Source organism: Amia ocellicauda, chromosome 5 (assembly GCF_036373705.1).
Source record: "Amia ocellicauda isolate fAmiCal2 chromosome 5, fAmiCal2.hap1, whole genome shotgun sequence".
In the NCBI taxonomy this organism is placed as follows: domain Eukaryota; kingdom Metazoa; phylum Chordata; class Actinopteri; order Amiiformes; family Amiidae; genus Amia; species Amia ocellicauda.
Genome location: NC_089854.1, coordinates 35,041,922 through 35,065,313, shown reverse-complemented (window position 1 = coordinate 35,065,313; position 23,392 = coordinate 35,041,922). Strand labels below are relative to the sequence as shown.

The 23,392-nt window shown below is 38.2% G+C and overlaps 1 protein-coding gene across 1 annotated transcript; it reads right to left on the bottom strand.

Annotated features, from left to right (window-relative positions):
* Positions 1-2,801: 2,801 nt before the first annotated feature.
* Positions 2,802-23,098, bottom strand: prkar2b (protein kinase cAMP-dependent type II regulatory subunit beta). Its single transcript, XM_066704925.1, has 11 exons — positions 22,587-23,098; positions 18,919-18,954; positions 18,181-18,233; positions 15,583-15,666; positions 14,563-14,669; positions 14,164-14,317; positions 10,475-10,576; positions 10,294-10,368; positions 8,011-8,079; positions 7,747-7,885; positions 2,802-6,482 (listed from the first exon to the last, which is right to left on the bottom strand). The coding sequence occupies exons 1-11, from the start codon at positions 23,092-23,094 to the stop codon at positions 6,349-6,351; spliced, it is 1,461 nt and encodes a 486-aa protein (XP_066561022.1). The 5' UTR covers positions 23,095-23,098; the 3' UTR covers positions 2,802-6,348.
* Between the last annotated feature and the right edge of the window lie 294 nt (positions 23,099-23,392).

Genomic DNA, 23,392 nt, shown 5'->3' with positions numbered 1-23,392 from the left:
CCCGCTCTGTCATAATACTCATTGGCTAGGCGTCTCATCCCCCTCCACTGCCAATGTAGTCTCCCCCCATATTTAGTTTGAGATACCGTCTATCTATTTGACTACAGTTCCCACAAGACTCCACTGCACACGAATAAACAATAAACCGTTACACATGTGCACCTAGATAGGCATGCCTTTTTGATTTCATTTTAAATGAATTAGAAACAATTAAAAAGCCGAACCAGAAGCTGAAGTTAAAGCCTAACATCAACATTTGCTCAGGATAATTGAAATCATCCAAAAGCTACACGTTCCTCTACACAAAGGCAAATGACATGCAACGTATTCATTTTTTACGTCACGCTATTCAGCTCCTGAATATACTTTGTCTGCATATGAGAGTAGTTGTTGCATATTAGTAGATCAGTGCATTTGTCCATGGTGGGCTGCAGGTGCTGTAGTGTAAGTGATTGTGTGTGTAAGTCTAGGTAAGAAGCATGCATGTAAAGTGTAGTGCAGTATGTGTAAATTCGGTAGTGTGATAGCAAGTGTCCATAACTGTCAATTTGAATATGTACCAGTACTATGCAGACGTATGTAGGTTGACACAGCCAGCAAGTCAGGGCTCCAGTCAGTCATTCAAAAAAGTCAGATTGTAAATAATTCCTTACATGGTCGCCTCACTACACCAATCCAGTGCAATAACGGACAAAGGAAAATTGTACCTGGTTCTTTTCATTTGGGATGAGCAGAGTAGAACAGGACAGAAAAGAGAAAACATTATTCGCTTTTTTAACAAACACAATTATATGCTGGGATGCTTCCCATGATACATCTAAAAGGATAAATGCAACAAATCCAGATTCACTTAAAATACAGTCGAGTAACAGTTCTACAGGTTCACACAGTTCAATATCATTTATATTTCCAGTTCATATTGTGTCAGTAAACACTTATGAAGCCATATACAAACCATACCATTGAAAATGTTTGAAAATACCATTTAATTAGGAGAGAGTGGAGGCAGGGCAAGTACATCTCCAGCTCCTTCATAGTGCACAAGTATACCATACTTGGTCTCCGTGCATACCTCCCAAATGAGCATTAATCACTGAAGCATACAGAAAATGTGAGCACCGAACACTGATTTCAGAGACAAGACACACATCCTCCCCAGTGCCAGTCATAGGAGGAGGACACATTGCACTCAACAGCTCAACTCAACTACAGCAGCTGAGCTGGGTCCGCAGTGTGTATATTAAAGAGCAGTCAGATATCTATTTGGGCACAAAATATATCATGATATCATTATATATAACCCAGGGAGTATATATATATATATATATATATATATGGTTTTCTTCTTAAAAAAACAATAATATTCTGTGCACTGCAATGGTTGTTGGTTCACAAAGGTGCTGACCAATATTAGGTAATGTCTATTGAAATGGTAGTTGTAGTATATGGTAGTTGTGTCTATATACACTCACCTAAAGGATTATTAGGAACACCTGTTCAATTTCTCATTAATGCAATTATCTAAGCAACCAATCACATAGCAGTTGCTTCAATGCATTTAGGGGTGTGGTCCTGGTCAAGACAATCTCCTGAACTCCAAACTGAATGTCTGAATGGGAAAGAAAGGTGATTTAAGCAATTTTGAGCGTGGCATGGTTGTTGGTGTCAGACGGGCCGGTCTGAGTATTTCACAATCTGCTCAGTTACTGGTATTTTCACGCACAACCATTTCTAGGGTTTACAAAGAATGGTGTGAAAAGGGAAAAACATCCACTATGCGGCAGTCCTGTGGGCGAAAATGCCTTGTTGATGCTAGAGGTCAGAGGAGAATGGGCCGACTGATTCAAGCTGATAGAAAAGCAACTTTGACTGAAATAACCACTCGTTACAACCGAGGTATGCAGCAAAGCATTTGTGAAGCCACAACACGTACAACCTTGAGGCGGATGGGCTACAACAGCAGAAGACCCCACCGGGTACCACTCATCTCCACTACAAATAGGAAAAAGAGGCTACAATTTGCACAAGCTCACCAAAATTGGACAGTTGAAGACTGGAAAAATGTTGCCTGGTCTGATGAGTCTCGATTTCTGTTGAGACATTCAGATGGTAGAGTCAGAATTTGGTGTAAACAGAATGAGAACATGGATCCATCATGCCTTGTTACCACTGTGCAGGCTGGTGGTGGTGGTGTAATGGTGTGGGGGATGTTTTCTTGGCACACTTTAGGCCCCTTAGTGCCAATTGGGCATCGTTTAAATGCCACGGCCTACCTGAGCATTGTTTCTGACCATGTCCATCCCTTTATGACCACCATGTACCCATCCTCTGATGGCTACTTCCAGCAGGATAATGCACCATGTCACAAAGGTCGAATCATTTCAAATTGGTTTCTTGAACATGACAATGAGTTCACTGTACTAAACTGGCCCCCACTGTCACCAGATCTCAACCCAATAGAGCATCTTTGGGATGTGGTGGAACTGGAGCTTCGTGCCCTGGATGTGCATCCCACGAATCTCCATCAACTGCAAGATGCTATCCTATCAATATGGGCCAACATTTCTAAAGAATGCTTTCAGCACCTTGTTGAATCAATGCCACGTAGAATTAAGGCAGTTCTGAAGGCGAAAGGGGGTCAAACACAGTATTAGTATGGTGTTCCTAATAATCCTTTAGGTGAGTGTATATCTCAACAAATTCAAAATAAACCTTTTTTTGTAACAAATAACCAAATGTGTCCCAATGTTCACCAATAAAAAGTATATTGCAAACCATTACTGTAAGAACACAGGCAGATGTTCATGTCATAGAAAACTGTAATTTATTGTAAATAAAATTCAAATATAACCAACAATAAAATACTGAAAATGTTCTGGCATTGGAAGCCTACAGCTTTTTTTAAACTGCATTACATAAATGAACTGCACTGTCAAACCTAAGCTAGTGCAAAAAATAAGTTATTACTGAATTTCATACAGATAAATGGATGCATTTTTAAACATTAATGGTTACACACTGAACTCTAAAAATGAAGCAATTACATACATAGCATGAGATATGAAAACACAAATGTGCACAACAACAGAAAATATTGTTTCTCAGCAAACTGCTCAAGATATGAATTGTGGAGGAATGAATGCTTGTCACTTCCTGGAGCAACACTGATGGTGATGGCGAGGTAGGCAACATTGAAGGTGCTCATGACCCAGTATGTGATAATAAAGTCTGTCACACCACTCTAAACATGTTAATCTCCTGCTGTAAATCTAGAAAGAAGGTGGATTAAAGTGGATGCTTCAATGTGAAAGGGAAATCTGTTGAGACGGTGTCCTGGAAATCTTGTTTCTCATACTGAACATTTAAATCAAGTGGCTATCAAAATGGGTAGCCGTGAAACATTTAAAATACATTTCCATCACTTTTTTAAACACAAATATTAATAAAATGGAAGTTGATAAGAAGTGCACTTTGTTATAAGCTCAGCTTTAGTGTGTATGTTTTTATTATCAGAAGCTCAATTTACCAAGACTACCGAGTACTGATAACAGCATATAACTTGCAGCAACATGAACATCAACAGCAAAAGGTTTGCTATTGGTTCACAATGTATCCTAGCAAATCAGATCTGTGAGAGGAAATGTTTTTTAAGGAAAAATCTGGATCAAACTGGAAGTGATCAGTTTGTATCTGTCAGCAAGCTGAAGTGTAACAGATGCAAAATAATGCTGGGGTTATATCTGGCGTCAGCTTTTTCGCTTCCATCAATACTTTAAAAATGTTGACACCGATGACAGGTTGCCCTTCACATTAGACATGATTGTGAAATTGAAAGAGAATAACAGAGTGTTGCTGGTTAAAGTGTCTAAGGTATGGAACAGGGGAAACGGAAGGAAAAACACTTTAAACACTTAAGCTCACTTAAGGCTCATGAATACTGTCCCAAAAGACCAAAATTTAGAGAGCTTAATTCATAGCTTATTTATTTCCTCATTTGTAACTTATAATTGCATTTTACTAAACTATATATATAGAACAAAACACAAATATGTGATATCATTGAAAGAGTGAAAATGTTAACATGGTCAGATACATCATAAGAAGAACAGATCAAATATGGACCAAGGAATCTATTGAATGGATACCTAGAGATGGATAAAAGCTAATCTAGAAGACGACCACACAGAAGATGGAAAGATTAAATCATAAACTTTGCAAGTGTGACATGGTAAGAGAGAAGCTGCAGATCAAAGCAAGGGAAACATTTTGGGGAAGCCTTCATCCAGCAGTGGATCGATACAGGCGGATGATAATGGTGAGATTATTATATATATATATATATATATATATATATATATATATATATATATATATATATATATTCAGTTAAAAATAAGGATATGATGTATTCTTTAAACTGATACATTATGTAAATGACTACAAAAGTAAACAACACTTGAACTAGTCTATTCAAGAAAATAACTTTCAAAAGCATAACAAACTTATGCCCCGTTTCCACCGGCGGAGCGTCCGGACGCGCCGTGTTTTGTGCCGGTTAACTGTCTGCTGCCACACGTGGCTGTACGCGTCCGTCCACTGAGGACACGAGTCTCTATCAGAGGAGTGAGATTGACTGAGACAGGAGGACAGCAGACACGCTGTGTCGGAGGATATAATCTCAAGTGCGAGTGCGATCACGATGTAATTAGTTTTATTAGCAGCATCGAGTGAAATCCACGTACAGAAACGATGGCAGATACAGTTCATATCCGAGTGCATTAAACACTGTGATTCACAGACTAGTCACAATAAACTGAAGGATAATAATGGTATTAATACTGTATGCCAGCTGGTGTCCAGGCTGTGTGAGTGAATGTGTGCAGGACAATCCAGAGACAGTCAGTGTGAAGGAACACGATTCAGTTAACGTGTCCATTGACAAGATCAATGAATGAATACATTAATACAGCAGATCTGGGTTTCCCTCTAAAACATAAGGACTGGATTAATAAATGCGTCCACAAACGCCATGACTGAGACGCGCACTTTAGTTCAATTAAAGCTGCTATATTGTATCCGGATGATTCATCGTGAAACGTGTGTATTTTGTCTCAACTGTAACTTGCCCGGGTTAAGGACGTCTGATAAGTACATTATTAATAATACGGCAAATAGTATGGTTTGCAGTTACAAATCTGTAGTAAGGAATAAATGAAGGGAGTCACGCTGTGCCGTTTAAAATACATATATACCAGCACAAATGATGACGATAACAATACATATTTGCTATTTATTTTATTGTTGCGCATGGAAACGTATTGTTATGGGAATATAATGTTGTCTACACGTTCAGCTCTTCCTAATATCTCTGAACAGAAACGTGTATTTATCATGTATCATGTAAAGCACAAAGAATAAAACAGACACAAAGTCCTCTCCTCGTCAGGCTGCGTCGCTCGTAGTTTCCCGTCTCTGTTTTTAACACGAAACACAAACCGAACCCACAGTCGCTGCTGCTCCTCAGGACGGATCTCAGCGGCGCTTTACAGACTCAGACACTTAACCCAGTGCAACCGAGGCATTACACGCATTTGGTCAATCCAATAACGCAAACCAGAAATCAACCGTAACAGTCTGTATGAAGCGATTGATTAAATACATGTATAGATTGACCATGTGAACCAACTCCATTTATCAGACGTTTTCATTTTGTTTGTTTCTATACTTATATTACAAAACCAATTGTACTTGAGAATGTTTTATGACATTAAAATTGAATAGTTCATTGTAAAGGACCCACTGAAGGGAGGAGTTAAACATTTGATCAGTTCTCCTATAGCTCTCTCTCTTTACCTAGTTTTTAGTTTTGGAAAGTATATGCATTTATGCTGATCACATGTAATTTATTTGTCTCTGAGCTAACATATATATCTTAAATGTTTATGTGCATTTAATTTATAATACCTTTTGAAATTGTCGGGAAATCTGAGGAATGAAAGCAGTGAAGACATACAAGGTGACAGGAATGCACATGGATATTAAAGAAGGAGAAAAGATTGTATTGTGAAATTAAAATCAAACACTTAAAATTCAGGTATAAAGATACTTATTTCAGGAACAAAACACGAGTTTTTAACCCTGGTAAGAGGGAAGCGTTCCTGCATGGACCTTGTGTTTTTATCTAAGGATCTAGATCGCAATTGTTTACTTTGTGGTTCACATTTTTAAAAGCAAAATAATAAAAATAAGTTACTGAAATGCTTGGCATCTACACAAAGTTGACAGTTTTCTTGGAACAGCTTTGTTTTTCATCCCATAAGATGCATGTCAGTTCTTTCTGTGTCTTGTTCATGCACTAGGGTCAGCTATGTCCATGTTACTTCCAAAAAGGGCAACAAGTTGCTCTTCATAGTTTGCAATGTTTCTTTTCATAATATCCATACAGGGACCCAACAATCTTTCAAATGCCTTGACATCCATAACTGTGCAAAACAAGAAAAAACAAACAAAAAAAAGCAGGTCAGTTTGTCACTTAATATCCTACAAAATATACCATATTATTATACTGTAATAATTTAGGTTATAATTAATTTGGAATAAATATTAAGTGCTATAGGAAGTATCCACCCCCATTGGACTTTTTACATTATGTTGGGATTTTTTTCCCTTTGATTTTCACAACTTACTCAACACTTTGAAGAGACAAGAGATTTTGTTTTGACCTTTGGCAGCAATTACAGCTGTGAGTCTTGTGGGGTAAGTCTCTACCAGGTTTGCATATCAGGTTGAATATTTACCCATTATTCTTTGCAAAATTGATAAAGATATGACAAGTTGGATGGCAAATCATTGGTGAACAGCAATCTTTCAGTCTTGCAACAGAGTCTCAATCAGATTCAAGTCCAGGCTTTGACTGGGCCACTCCAGGAATTCATATTCTTGATGTGTGACTGGGGTCATTGCCCTGCTGAAAGGTGAATCTCCATCCCAGACATAGGTCTTTTGCAGCCAGGACCACAGAATGTTCTTTCTTTCCTCAAATGATTTGCCTGTATTTAGCTCCATTCATTTTGCCCTGTACACTGACAAGCTTCCCAGTCCCTGCTGCTGCAAAGCATCCCCATATCATGATGCTGCCACCACCATGCTTCACAGTAGGGATGGTGTTGCATGGGTGATGTGCTGTGCTAGATTTGTGCCAGACATTAACACTTTGCATTTAGGCCAAATGGATGATGTTTCATTTACATGGGTTTTTTTCAGAAATGTCTTCCTTCTTGCCACTCTTCCATACAGGCATCTCAGACATGGAACACTGTAGCAGTAGCATGCACAGGACATTGAGAGGGGAGGGGCTCGCCCGGGTTTCTCGACTGGGGGGACAATTACATATCGCTGGCAACTACGGTCAGTTTGGGGACACTTGGCCATGGGGGCAGGGGCTTGAGCTGTAGATCTTTCAGAGTCATCATTGGCACTCCTCTGCCTGTGCCTTTCCACAACTTTGTTAGAGTTGTTTTTTTACTTTTCAGTTATTTACCCCCCACCCCATATTTTCCTACATTGAAAGTGTGGAGTAGGTTGTGTAGATCAGTGTAGATTAAATGCATCAACATTTCAGGCTGTAACACAACAAAATGTGAATTGAAGTCAATTGAGGGATGAATACTTCCTATAGCCAATATATATATATTAAACGGGAAAACAATGTACATAAACATTACCATTAAACAGGAAAACAATTACCTAAACATTTGACGTCTCCTACAGCATAAGCTGAAGCAGCCCGGGCCTTGTTTGTTACCAGAGCCAGTTCTCCAAAGTAGTGTCCTCTGGAGCAATGTGCTATATCCACTTCACCACTTTCATCCACACCTGCTTTATGCTAGACATAAAAAAGTTAAATAGGAAATAAAATTAGATCACCTTCCAAGTTGGAAATCAGTAAATATAATATTTCTACAGATATATAAGTAACTGTGATTAGTATGTTGTAACCCTTAGACCCACCTTGCTCCGTCGCATTGTTATTCGCACCTCTCCTGATTCCACAATGTAAAAACAATCGGCCAAATCTCCCTGCAATAGAAAAAAACACCTTGAATACTGTACAATATAATGCCTGAGGTGGCTCACATTCCCACTTACAATTAAACATCTAAATCTTAATGGATTATAGAACATATCAAAAAATATTTGACAATTATCTGAAACCCTCTGCGGCAAAACACAAATAATGGTCAAAAATGCCAAACGTTCACGGACAAATATCATTATAATTTTTGCAAAGAAATGCTGACACGTAAATTTGTTTAAATCAAAGCTATTGCAAAAAAATGTATAGGTTAGAAACAAGAGGAGGACTCTTGTAGCTCTCTCAGGTACCTCGTTCAATGGCACATTAACGACTAATCAATCGGAGGATTTCCTCCAGCTGTTTCCTGAAGGATCCGGTGGGGGGGGGTCTGTCAGGGCTAGGTAACTTGTTCCAGACTCTCACAATCCTCTGTGTAAAGGACTACCTCCTGATTTCAGTCTTAAAAGCACTACTATTTTCCACTTAGGGCCTCTTTGTGTGGGTCACCATATACTTTCTTGTAAAGTCGTTAACTATCAGACTGAGTTGGAAGGAATAACTGCATAGCTAAAGACTTTGCTGGCCACAGCTGCATGGACACACTTGCCTGTACAATTTGAATTTACCTGTACAAGAGAGGTAATGTGGATTAACTGAACTGGCTAATGTACAGAAAACAAAGAATAATGATACCTCAGCACCTCACTATACCTCAGGCCCCTACTCTTCCTAATTTACACAAATTATCTGGTATCTGGTTGGATTTTCAGATTATACTTAAATAGTGGAGCTGCAAACACAGACTCAGCAGCACAGATTGTGCATGAGGAATATTCACTAATGGCCTGACACTTGGTAAATTTAATTTAATGAGCATGTTCTACATGAACAAAGGCAATAAAACTGTCCACTCTAAATACCATACTATTTCCAATTAACCACCCTCGCATTAACACGGCACTCAGATGTCAGCTTCTTAACAAACACTGCCCTTGGATAGCTCCCGCTCCCAATAAAGAAACGCTCAGTTAATTTTAACCACACCAGCTCAAAGAGATATGAAGCATAGTACAAACAAACAAAACAAACTGAATACATTAAAATAAGCTTTATTGAAATACAATTAAATGTAATTACACAATGACATAGCAGTTCATGGAACCGCCCCCCCCCCCACACACACACACACACACCAAAAAGAACTGACCACAAACACAAACCGCCAACCAACTCCAAACTGCCAGAGATAAAGAACGTTACACACCTCAGCTCAAACTTGCCACAGATCTTTAAAATCATATAACAATTGCAGCATGCATACACAAAAATGCATTTCTGATAAAGGCTGCTCTAAAATAAACACCACCCTCAATTAAGTGCCAGAGATTACTTTAACTGTCAAATGAACAGCTCAGCCTAATCTGATGTAATACAGTATCCAAGGATAGGCAATGAACTAGAACATAAATGAGAAGGATCAGGGAATCCGTGTGGACTCATCACTTTCTTAATCTAGAGTAGGCAAGCAACAAAATAGTCCAACAAAACGCTTGGATATGCTTCTGACAAGCTAGAATTAAAAGCAGGGGAATGAATGTTAAATGTTAAATAACTACAATGCACTAGTTATCCGTCATCTGAAATAATGTTTTCAGTTCTGGTTACCAAACCAACACTCAGGAGTTCTCCCCAGGGATCTTCAGTACTTTGGGACACCCGGCTGAAAAACTGTTTAGCAAAAAGTCCAGCTGATCCCACATATGCAAAATATGAATGTGTTTCAAGCTGAGTACTTCAAGTTTACTTTAAGGGATGTTGATATTTATTTTTTAACACTGCCACCAAACCATGTGAAAATAAACTAGTCTTGAAAAAATTATAATCAGGGGCATTAAATAAAGTTTTGGATCCTTGAACAAAACACATTTTTGACCTACCTGTGCAAGGCCAAACAGCAAACTTGTACCCAATCTGTTAAATGTTTGAAACCACTTCCTACTGCTTATGAATAAAATAATTATTCATGGGTAGTTTACAGTTTTGATTTAGCCTATGAGTGGTTCAGATATTTACAAAATGTGAAGTTTCACGAATTGTGAAACAACGGTGTTGGTTTTATGGACAGTGTGAAATTGTATGGAAAAAACACACATTTGTAATAACTTAGAGTATACAAACATCCAAACAACACACATAAAGAATGATAAATGGGTAACCTGAGCAATAATTTGATCTCCATCTTTGTACATTTTAGATGCTATTACGTCCACAACTTTCATTCTTTCCGAGGGCTATGGAAGGGGAAAAGAAAGAAAGAAAGTTAAATAAGCATCATTTCTTGATCATATCTGCCTTATGAAAAAAAAAAAAAAAAAAAAGAAAAAAATGGATACTAACTTCAAGTGATTTGAGCAATGGAAGCGTCTCAATGAATGCTTCATACAGTCTCTTCTTTTTGGCATTGTTTTTCACAATGATTCTCCGAAACATTAGTCTGTCCTATAATAAAAAAAATATATATATTTGCTGTAATGTTAAAAGTAAAAAAAACATATAACACCACATTTTCTGCTTGGACTATTATAACAATGTCTGTCTTTCAAAAGTATGATTGTCAGTTTCCAAATGTAATGCATAAATAATTTGTGTTGCATGTGTTAAGAGCCCTAAACGTCCGTGTTAAATCTCATTTGATAACTGTAGCCATTTTTTAAGGGTGGAGGTTTGGGTTAATGTGAGAGTAACATTTTCTTACAATTTTTCTGGTGTTTCATAGGAAAAACATTTGCTCTCACTCCACCCAAATAAGGCTTGCTTGTTTACACTTGCATCCAAAGAGTGAACCAAATAAGCCCACAAATGGATAAAAGCAAATACATTTTTTTCATTACATTATAATTCTGCCTTAGAGCCCTTCAGCATTTGTCCAAGACTCCTTTCCAATATCATTTTCATGTGAACTTCTAAAATATGGAAAACAAACCTGGAAAATTGTTTCTTGCCTTTTTATTAGTGATTAGTAAACTGTTTACCACATCAATGCACTGTGCTTCTCAAGTAATAAGAAAAAGGGAAGGTTATTTTCAAAATATTTTAAAGGGGCCACGGGGACGCCAATTCCAGTTATTTACTGTTGTTTCTGGGGTCACTATGATCTACTTCTGACAATCACCAGTGTTACATAGAGTTTGTGTTGCTTCTCAATCGAGAGTGAAGTACACCAGCATGATACATGTCTTCAGGCACGCTGGCCATGTCCTGAACAAGGAACCGATTCCATGATGTCTCGAGGCAAGTGACTTGAAATGACTGTCCCGAGTGTGTTCCTGTAAGACACATGTCACTGGGTTGCCTGTGTGCACAGGAGCCCTCACCACACTGCTTCAGCATAGGCAGGATCGGGGCCATTAGCTTGGCCTGGTATCATGCAGGTTAAATAAGGAGACCTTGCGGGACTGAACCGTTTGATCCTTTGTGTGACCAAAAGCTTCAACTTTAAAGGCTTTGAAGTCTTTGAAACTTGCAGTCATTCACATCCATTAACTCACTCCCTGCATCTTATTCATGCAGCTACAGCTTATGCAGGTAATGAGGATTCGTATACTGGTTGTGATGAGATACATAACAAGAATAATGCAGGAAGACGTAGAGAGGACAATCTGGCAGTTCTTCATTCATCAGGACACAGCTGCTTTCTTTCACTCTCCCCTGGCAGCAGGCTGCAGGCTGGCACTACTGGTATAAAACATAATATGAACTGCAGGACCAGCACTGGAAGCACTGGGCTGAAATGAGACTAAACACCATACATATGTAGCTCCAGTCCTCGAGAGGCCGGGGTTACAGGCAGCGTTCAATTAGCACTCAATTAGCACCTGGAATACACTTCTTATCCTAATGACTTCAATTCACTTCCAGGACACAATCAACCTGGGACATGGTGCAGCTGGTCTCGGAACATCCACTGTTTGAATAAAAAGTCCTACAAGAAGCTAATTGGTATTTGTGGTGTGCCGCTGTGAGGCTTATCAGAGATGCAACCTGTATCCTGGCCATTCTGATTAGGGTGGGAACAGCAGCTCTTGAACACAACCTACTGATGACATTGCGCTCTCTACGGTATTCATTGAGAGCAGTCGTCTGCACAGCCCCGAGCACTTGTCTGATATGCACAGCCTCACCAGCAGAGCGACAAACCCACTATACCCACATCATGCTCAGAGAAGGATGACGTCAGTGTAATAAGCTCACACACCATGAGCCTCAGTGCTATGTCTGTGAATACCTTGAGCAATTCAGCTTGACTGAACTGCCCTGTGAGTGACAGGACTATCTACTCCTAATGCAACATGGCAATAAACAGCAGAAACCAGTGGCACCCCCTAGTGACAACAATTAGCAATTTCACCATCTTATGCCCTACTGATTGCGAGATACAGTGCACTGATGTTGTAAAACTTGCTTTCTAATCACCCTTTATTCCACCCTGCCTTTCAAACTCAAGTCCAAGATCATTATTCTTAAATTAATAAAATGTTATACTTTTCACAGTGCACAACAGATTATGCTAGAATTTCTGTTTTAAGCCAAGCATACTAACATTTTCACTAGAGGGAGTCCTACTGAAAAATAAGTGCATTGCAAGTTGTAGCAGATGTTTTAGTAGTGTCATTTCTAAAAAGTGAAGAAACTGAATCAACAGGTTTATCTGACAGTGTTCTCCATTTGTAATGTTTGTTTGCTCTGTTTACGTACAATGGTAATTCAAAAATAAACCTGAATGATTCACACAATTCAGAACTTTATGTTCAGTTAAAACTGTGCTCCAGATATTTGTTTTTCCTGCAAAAATCACTCCCAGATTTGTGTCAACAGTGGTAGTTTTCCCATTTTCTTACCAACTACAGAAGTTACGTTTTAAGATAATTAAATAAGTCAGGATTAATACAATTATTTTATATTTTATATAAAATGCCAAAATTTAAAATGTCCAATTGTAAGATAATGACTGCTTTACAGTTTTCTTTCCACCATCTTTATTTTGTATCTTCCATCAACATACTATTCACCACTGCCCAGCCTGTCTTCCTTGTGAAAGCACTTCTCAAAGGGGCTGTGTGTGCGGTGTAAGTGGCCCTGCACTCTGTCCCCGTCACGCTCTAGGGCTGTAACAAAAGGGTACAATCTGACCTTCAAAGCTTTGGAACATTTTACTGGAGAAGGTTCAAAAATATTTTATATTTAATTGAATGTCACCTCATTGCAGTCAATTTAAAGAACTGACAAATCTTTCTTTCAGACACTTTTAAGAGCAGGTGCACAGTCATAGTCACATTTGTTACCTAGGAAGCACAAACATTAACATTCCTCAAAATACAGTTCCTTTAACAAGGTCATGAAAATATAAAGGTTTGTGGGGAAATGTGTTATATAGTGTGTTTGCCAACTCCAGTCTGTGTATGTGACTCATATTCATCCATAATACATGTTTCACATGGGGACAAATTATGAGGAGTTACTGCCATATATTAATTAATTTTACTCATATCATGATATATTGCTGCAATGTTTAAAAATATTCTCTCATCTTCAGCTAGTTCAAAGTGTTTATGAACAAATAGGAAGATTTGGTCTAGTGTCATTATTTCTCACTACTATCCGGTTTTGTAGGTCTGTTAACATTCCTACCTACTTATACCCTGAAAACAATACTTAAATAAGTGTTTTAGTTAAATCATTGATGGCTGAGGTGAAAAAAGGCCCTGTGCTCCTCCAGTACCAGGGTTGTCCTCCACTGAATTAGATGGGTAATGTCAGCGCACCAATAGAAACCTCCAACAGGTGCAGAGAAATTAAACATTGTGAAACTACACACAGGGATTAGATGTGTTTTTCCATAGCTGAATGAAAAATGTATAATGGCAAGGGGATAGAAATGGTTATCCTTCAGCAGGGAATGATAACGGTATGATACTTATCTGGAGCATGGTTACAAATAACATTTAATTTAATGAACTTCAGAGTAATTTTCCACTGAAGTTATATGAAGAAAAATTATATATAAACTTAAAATAAAATATATTTACCAAACACCATAAAGCACCAGGTGAGGTAGCAATGATTGTGGCCGCTCTTGGGGTATTGTACATTAAGGCCAGTTCCCCAAAACTTCCATGGGTATCGTATGTGCCCACACAACGATCAGCGCCGTCTACTTTCACAAATATGTCATATGTTCCTCTGCAAAGAAAAGGAATATTGTGTTAAATTTATCAGGCAATAATCCGTCCATATAAAACCACCAAACACCAAAATCCTTTAATCAAGAAATCGCTTCTTTGCCAATCTTATATCATCATGTAAATGAAAATAATAATAATAATAACAGAGGATTTACTTAAAAACGTATTAAATTATAAACCTATTACAATAATTAAATTCCTTCTTGGAAAATTGCAAAAAATTTAAATGTGCGGTAATCCTACCTCTCAATGACATAGAAATTATCTCCATCATCATCTTGATCAATAACATGTTCCCCAGCACTCACTATCCTCTCAAACATGGCATCCAATACCTGGGAAATCTGCTCCTATTGAGTTAGAGCAACAATTATATGTGTAAGTGTACATCTGAATCTGTACATACATACATAAACACACGCACACACACGCATATGGGGACTATAACTGTGGATGTAATAAAAGTCACATGCCTTTACATACATACATATAATATATCATCAGTCTATCATTCCACTGCTGCATGAATACCTCCCAAAGAGGTTTCCACTTCTTTACAGCATTCTCTTTTCCAGATCACACCAGCTACCACTAATACTACCACATGTAGTATTTTCTAGGTATTTTTTCATCTCTTAGGATACATTCTATGGTTTGTTCATCTTTGGTCTGTTCTTCTTGCACGGTATCCAGCGCATTCCCACAGCTTCCGTAACATTCTTGACCAGCTTTCAGAGCCATGAGTGAGCCGTGGTGATATGCATTCATCAAATACTTTTCTCTTCAAGCAAATGTGTAGATTTCCATTCAATAGAGTGCCATTTCTTCTAAATGCACTCCATCCCATCTTCACTCTTATTTAGATTTCTTCCATAAGATTGTATTGAATAAAATGCTTTCCTGTAGTTAACAAAGCTCAGGCACAATGGAAGCTCATTCTCTGCTTCTTTCTAATACTTCTCAGATGACTTCTGAATCCTGCTAGTTCTCTTGGTTGAGTGAAGTCCGGGGTGTCTTGAAGGTGATGTATTAATACCTTTGTAAATACTTTGCATAAGATGGGAAGTAGACTAATGGGCCTATAGTTCTTCAGATCTTCTTGGTCTCCTTTCTTGTGAAGGAGAATGACAGTTTCCATTTATTTGGGATTTGTATAATTCTGAGACACTATGATATATATAGTGGGATTCTGTAACTTTTGTAATTTTCTTTTATCACCAGAAAGAACAAGATCAAAGCAAGCATTACAACTATCGCTCTTACCGGGTCTAAGCTTTTGAAAATAATAATGTCTTTGCATGCCTCCTGCAGTCTTTGCCTTTGTTCATCTGATTTGGGATGAATAATCTAAAAAATGTAATACAACAAAAATAAAATATGAATGCATTGCTTCCTTTTATATGATTAGTAAAAATGTAAATCATTTTAATTTGACATAAACTCAACACTTTGTCACAGTACTTATGACTATTTTAACATTGTTACTCAGGCCTTATTTTCTGTTTCCATTGAATATAATGTTTCCTGGTATACTTTTTAAATACACATTTTATGTGAAATATATGTACATGTTTTTTTCATTATTACAGCAGACAAGCCAGCACTTCGTCCCATTCTCAAAGCAGAAAATTATGGCATAACTACGGCTCTCTTACAGCCTACCCCGATATCATGAACATGTGCCACAGCCGACTGTTAGAGTGCAGTTAGACTACATAACTATAATAGACTATATAAAACTAATGCAAAGCCTTTTTAAACAAAATTAAGCACCAATTAACCCGTCTGAGGAGAATGATGAACAGGTGCAAGACAAGAGTTCAAGCTGTGTACTGAATCAGGTCTGTTATTTATATGACACTCTAGAAAGAAAAGAAAGTGGGAGCATTTTTTAGATGAATCATCATTGGGAACTGCTATAGTGAATGCAGCATTGCCAGAGGTTCTCTCACTTCCCCAGAAATATTTAAACATTTCTACACATTATAGATCAAACGATCGTAGAATAAGACAGAATCTGTCTCTGGCCAGCTGTATTAAGACAGTAAATTGCCTTTACATGCTTCTGTATCCAACGCTGTGTATGTCAGTGCTCAACGGTTTAACCCAGAAACATGCTTTACTGAGAACTGCACTGAATACAGCTGTGCATAACAAAATTTCAATTAATTATTGAAATATTTCTGGGACAAGGCGTTTCTCAGAGAATCACAAGCCTGGGGGCAGTCAGGAATTGCTCTATTTGCTCTGCATGAAGTATTTAATTGCTTCATAGATATTAATCTGTTCACTACAAGTATACACATCTTGAAATATCCACAGCTTCTGTATTACCCTTTTCCCTCCACTTATGCTGAACACAGATGTAAAATATGCCATTAAAAGGAAGCAATATGGGGAAATTATGTAATGGCAACAAATGTACATTGTTCTTTTCTACCGCTATTCGAGGGTGGAGTTCTCACATTCCTCACGGGAACACGGCACTGTGATTGACAGGGCTGACAGCCAATGGACGCTTGATTTGAGTGGATGGTAACAGTCTTGAAATAAATTAAAACGCAATATTTACATTTAAAATACGTTTACATACGCGAGGCATTTACAGAGCATGTTTAAACTACTGTGCAACAAAAGCTTGGGCTTATGTGTTGAGAAGAGATGATCCTGCCGTCTTTCGACTGACTCAAGCAGGGTTATCGAGGAAGTTACTCTGTAGACGGGAGGGGTACCTGATGTGTTATAAAATGGACACCCTCCGCACATGTATCTCGATAAAGCAAAAGCACGACTCTCAGTATACTGACGTTTCGATATTATTATTTTATTTTATTCCGTGTGAACATAACGAAATGTCATCGATCAGGATGCGGTTTACCTGCTGTAACCCTATTGCTGGACAGCCAAAAAACACCGAGGTGAAAGGAAGTTCAGTTTTTAACGATACAGCAGGATAACGTGCACGGTGCACCCCCCCACGTAACATGAGCCCAAGCTACCCCAACCCCCCCAACACACACACACACACACTTTCATAATGAAGTCAAATGAATACTAACAGTATACTGTACACACGCGTACGTAGATACAATTAAAAACTGTTATTGACAGGGAGGCGGGCACATCCCTAACCGAGGTCTGCTATTGGATAATGGAGCTCCACGGACTGCCACCTTTGTTTGGGAATTGTTTTTGAACTTCATTTACGTACTTCTGCAGAGTTACGTTGTAACATTAAAACAACACGTATATAATGTTGTAAAAAAACAATAATAATATATAATAATCATCATGTGTCTGTCGTGTCTGCCGCAGAAAAGCAGCGCACAGCTCCACACGCTGAGGAAGCGGCCCCGTACTGCGCTACAACTCGCTGCACTGCAGGAACGCGTGTGCAACAGGTGTCAAATTGTGTCTCGCCACTGTGGCCATGAATCACACTGTACAGCTTGGATGCTAAAATGATTACAACCAATTTGCTTCCAGTCAGCTTTATTAAAGTAATTTACACATGGAAACAGGCTTGTGATCCTACCAAACGAGCACAATGGCTCGAACAGACTTCCCACATTATACAGAGCCAGGTTTTTGCTGTGCTACTTATGAAAAAGGTTATATTTTACAGGAGTTATGAAAAACTTTGCACGGCAAGCTTGCATGCCACATTACAGTATCTATAAGAGATATAAATACTGGAACATTACAATTTTAGTCATAGAAGACTGAAATGTCTCATTAAAATTTCCAACCCTATGCTTATCAGCTTAATGAATAATGAATAGGCCAACAACAGCAAAGCCTTTGCATGAATGTAATAGGATGCTTTGTTGTGTTAATTTTATTTTAGTACTTGGATTTTACCCTGGGCTCTGTGTCCTCTTCATCGTCATCAGGGTTAAAAGCTTCAGCACAGACTGCAATACAAACAATGGACAGAAAATGATCTAAAGTGTGTTTTTCAAATATTTAAGATTTGTGTAGAACAACTGTAAACACAATACAAATACAGTCCACTATGAATTATGAAAAACATTGACAGCAGGTGGTCAATTAAACAGTTTTCACAATCATTGGACTACAAGTGCAATCTCCGTCATCATCACAGTTCTCTCTAGATTGATTCATAATTCAACTAACTCTGAAAATATATACTGTAATTGTTAATTAAATATGGTTTAATGAACAATAAACTAAATTAATCACAGAATAAATGTTTCATACAAAGGGCATGAATACATTGTAACTACAGTTGTATAAATTAAATACATTTTAAAAACCAATTCCTATCAGTGTTTTTATATACTACAAATTTATAATCAGAAATTAATTATTAATTTATAGTGCTGAGTTTGTTTCCGGACTGTATCATACTTTTTCTGTGTTTGGAATAGCCTACAGAAATATAATATGGATGTTCCTAAGAACCAACCAAAACCAAGAATGAAGAAATTAATGAAAATATAAACACAATACACAATTTATAAGAATGATACACTTCTCCTAGCATTTAAAAAGCATTACAGGTAGTTATGATATCAACATAAATCTCTGAATCTTCTAAAACTGCAGAATCCCACAACAAAATTAAAATACACTCACCTGAAGCTCTTCTTACAAATCTGTTAATTACTGGGGCTGAAATAAAAACATTGCTATCAGTTTTGGGGAAATAAAAGGTCATAATCTACATAAAATACAAGAATGGTATCATGGGAAATGTCTAAGGGTAAATGCAGCAGGTCACCAAGCGCAGAAAGACAAAGACTTGGAAACTTATTTTTCTGTAGAACTTCCAGAGAAAATACAATATACATGAATAAATTAAATGCACTGTAGTTGGGATAAAAGATAATTGTGTACCCGTGTGTGGCATTGTATTAGGAGGTCATGTCCACAAAATCATGTGGGAAAGACGAGCGGCAATCTTAACACCGTTCAGTGCCACCTGGCCACTTGAGAGCTACCAATTCCTTTGTATGGTTAGCAAATGAATAATGAATTAATCAACTGCTCTGCCCCAGATGTCCCTGCAGCTTCCCCAGTTATAGTAATTTAATTCACAATTAATACAAATCAACAAATTGTGCTTTGACTAATTAGAAAAATACAAATTAATTCTAAATGATAGAATTCTACACATGTGGAGTCCAAAACATGGCAACCAAACAGCATTTAATTGAGCTAATGCAGGCAACACTATAAACCTGGTAATCTGTACACCAATGGGTATATAAATGTATTTACTTTAGACCACACTCGAAAGTCAGCAATAGACTGACAATTAATGTGCTGCTTGCGAATTGCATTAATTTTATTACCTTTGTAATATACATGTTACAGCATTGATGTTATCAATTCTATATTCAGTGCTGTTTTTAATTTTTAACTTTTGTAGATAAATGATGTGTTCCTATTCATATAAAACCATTTAAATTCACACATGCTAATAAATAATATTGAAATAGACTTATTACAGCTGCCATAGAAATCAGGTTGCATAAAACTCAGGGCCCTTGTGATGACTTTCCAACCTCACAGCTTGGGCTTGCGTGTACTATGCTTGGTGCTTTTGGGGTTGTAGCATGCCATTTGTAGGGGATGAAATCCTGATTCTGAGTATAAATTGTGGTAAAACACACTGAAAAAATGTCTTGGTAAGTACTCCTTCAACGCAAGTTGCATTCAGTATTTTCTTGGTCTATTGGTACCACTTAGGGGGGCAAATTCTCAGCAGTTAATGGTCTATGTCACCAGTGCAATTTTTGATAGGATAAACACTATACAGTCGCAACTGTCAAACATCAATCAAATTGGTCCTGAGTAAAGATCTGAAACCTGAAAGTTATTACACATTTCATATCAAATTAAAAAGTATGCCTAATCTGTTTGCAATAAGAAAAAAATAAATGTTATGCTGTTGTTGGATTGTATGGTTACTTCTAATAATGTACAGCACATTACTGATTGCACACAGCAAAAGGTGCTTAAATTCCAATACACTTGTGCTGCTGGGAACGTGGAAGGTTTGTTTATTTGTATACCAACATGGACACGAGTGTAATAGTTTTTTTTTTCATCATTGAATCACTGCAATTTTGCAGTCTGGCCAGTATAGAATATCCACACACAGTTAAGTAAACCTTAGGGGGGTGGGGGGGAAAATCATGTGGCTTTTTAAAAATTTTACCCAAAGTCCCAAAAACTGTTGTACATAAATCTAAGATTCATCACTATTTTAACAGACATCAAAGTCACCCAGATTACAAATGAGAGGGGGGCATGCTACTAACTAATCGACCCAGGGATTTCATCCAGCCATTTCCTGAAGGATCCCAGGCTGTTTCAGTGACAGGGCTCAGTAACTTGTTCCAGACTCCCACAACCCTGTGTGTAAAGAAGTGCTTCCTGTTTTCAGTCATAAAAATAAGCACTTCCTCTTAATTGCCATTTCTTGTGTCCCGTGTATCACTATTGTTCATAAACAAGTAATTTGTGTTGACCGTTTCAGGATCCTGAATATTTCTATCAATTCATCTCTTGCCTGTTCTGGACTACAGAGAATCAGTTCCTGTAAAGCGTTTGTGCAGAAACATCCTTTAATGACGGGAATCAACTGATTCCAGAGCAGCAATTACTTTTTTTGTTAACCTCTCTTGCCTTTCTTTTATTGCTTCCCCACATTTTCAAGAGGACACAATGATGCTTTCTAATCCTTCACCCTTCAGAGCACAGCTTGACATATATATCACATATAGAGGCCTGGTAAACTGGGATAATATGTTTTTCTCAAGACTGATCTATTTTGAGATATATCTCACAAATTGTTATTGTAGAGAATCAAAATCTCTAAACCTAGGTAGACTGTGCAGAGTCCTCATCTTATTAGACATTCTTCAATCTGATAACTAGATAACTTTTATTTAGGTAATACTGATGAATCACAGATACATTATATATACAGTATGTAGTTTAAACTGCTGTTTAAAGACAGACGTGTTGTTGGTTCTTTAAGGTCTGTGTACTTTATTTTGTGTGGATATCCTATACTTATCAGACATCAGAAACATTTAACAGGAAAACCATTAAACCAATGTACACTTCATGTTATAAACAATTCATCCACATTTAATGTCTGTAGCAGTATACAATTATTGGAATTTCTGGAAGACTTCACCGAACATAATTTCTATAGCAGTACCTGAGACTTGACCAATCACAATAATTAACCTCTCTAGAAGTAAACACATTTTCCCACAATCATAATAAAAGTCCATTTCCTCAAACAGTGTCAATCTGGTTTTACTGAAGGTAGATTCATTTTACAGCTGATGAGTACCATCTAAGCTACCATTTAGCCAATACATAACAGACATACATAAGTATGTTTAAACAACCTTTTAGGCCTGGATCAAGTCAAAATGTTGACCTACCTGCAAATAACAAATGACTTGTGGTTTAATGTATTGTAAAAAAAAAAAAAAAAAAAAAAAAAGCCACTTTCTTCCTATCAATTAAAATGAAAACATGACAGCATACAAGCAGACCTGAATCAAGTAGATTTGATCAAGGCCTTAGTAGGCATTTGCCCCCCAAACCGGCAGCTACCATAAATTAAAGTCCTGGCCTGGGCTCACCGACTAAGGAGCACTGCTAACACAACAGCTTAGACCATGTGTCTGCGTGGATATTGACCAAGCCACTATATCATTAGTTATATTACTCAGAGGAGAAGAAGATGAAGAAGATGAAGGAGGAGCAGCAGGTTTTAAAGCAGCCAATCCACCGTGCACTTGCCGCACTTGTCTTTAGATGGAGAGTAAGCGGACAGATGCAGCAAGCGAGGGCCTGCAGTGTAAGAGGAGACCTGTGCCTGTTCTGGTGAATCGCCCATTTAAAACCACGTCCCAAGCATTTCTAAACGTAACGGGTTTATATATATATATATATATATATATATATATATATATATATATATATTGTCCAACGAGTCCATTCTCATTGGTTGACATTTCCATTTAATAACATACCTCTATCTGTTTTAGAAAATAAATGTATAAATCAATTATTTCATGCTTCACTGGACAGAACAAAAAGTGTGATATTCTGTTAGCTGCTTGTCGGGCGGTATTTCGTGGTTGTGTTTACCCGCCCCCTGTTTGCAGGAATCGTTAGTATGTGGAGGCACGTTCAGACTGCAGGGGTCTTACCGGAGATGCCCGTCTTCCGTCATTGCAAAATACACACACGACAGCAACAATGTCGGTTACCTACGAATTCCTCGTCGTCCTCCTCGCCATCCTCTCCGTTTTCCGAGTCGGTCTGCATGGGCTCCTCGGCGAAGTTGACTCCCTTCCGAGATCTGTACGCCGAGTTCTGCTCATGGCCGTCCGCCTCCCCGGTGCTCTGGCTTTCCCTCAGCTGGGTGAAGTACTGCAGGGCGAAGTCCAGCAGATCCCCGGGCCGGTTCCTCAGCACCTCTACCGTAAAGCTCTGCAACAGCTCCGTCAGCCCTGCAGGGATTTCTATACTCATTCCTATGATCAGCCTTTGGAGAAATACGTGCAAAATCAGATCAGCGGAATCAAAACAATACTGGAGATCACAGCACCTAATAATAAATATCTGGGAATATGAAAAGAAAAAATGCAATGCAAAATATGCAGCGTTGCCAGTTGTGTTATGAAAGCCTAGGACACCCCACGCCGAGCCCTCTCTCTCTCTCTCTCTCTCTCTCTCTCTTTCTCTCCTGGATGGAAATGGCAGAAGCCGCAGCATCCCTCGCGCGGCCCGCACATGTGACCCGGCACCATGGCAACCGCCCCTGCGCGCTGCCGCGAGGAGAGCGGTGGCTCGGTGTTTGAAAGTGCGTTTATTTCACAAATCATTTCAACAGTTTTAATTAAGTCTAATTGTGCCGTCTGTGTCACGGCCGACAGCGCGAAACCCGGGCATTTCCTCCAGGAGTGACACTGATATCGACTGGAAACTTCAGGTTTCTACACACTGTCCAGATACCTTTGAGAGCAGATGCATCAGCTGTCCCAACCCAACAGCACACTGTGTGCATCGTGTT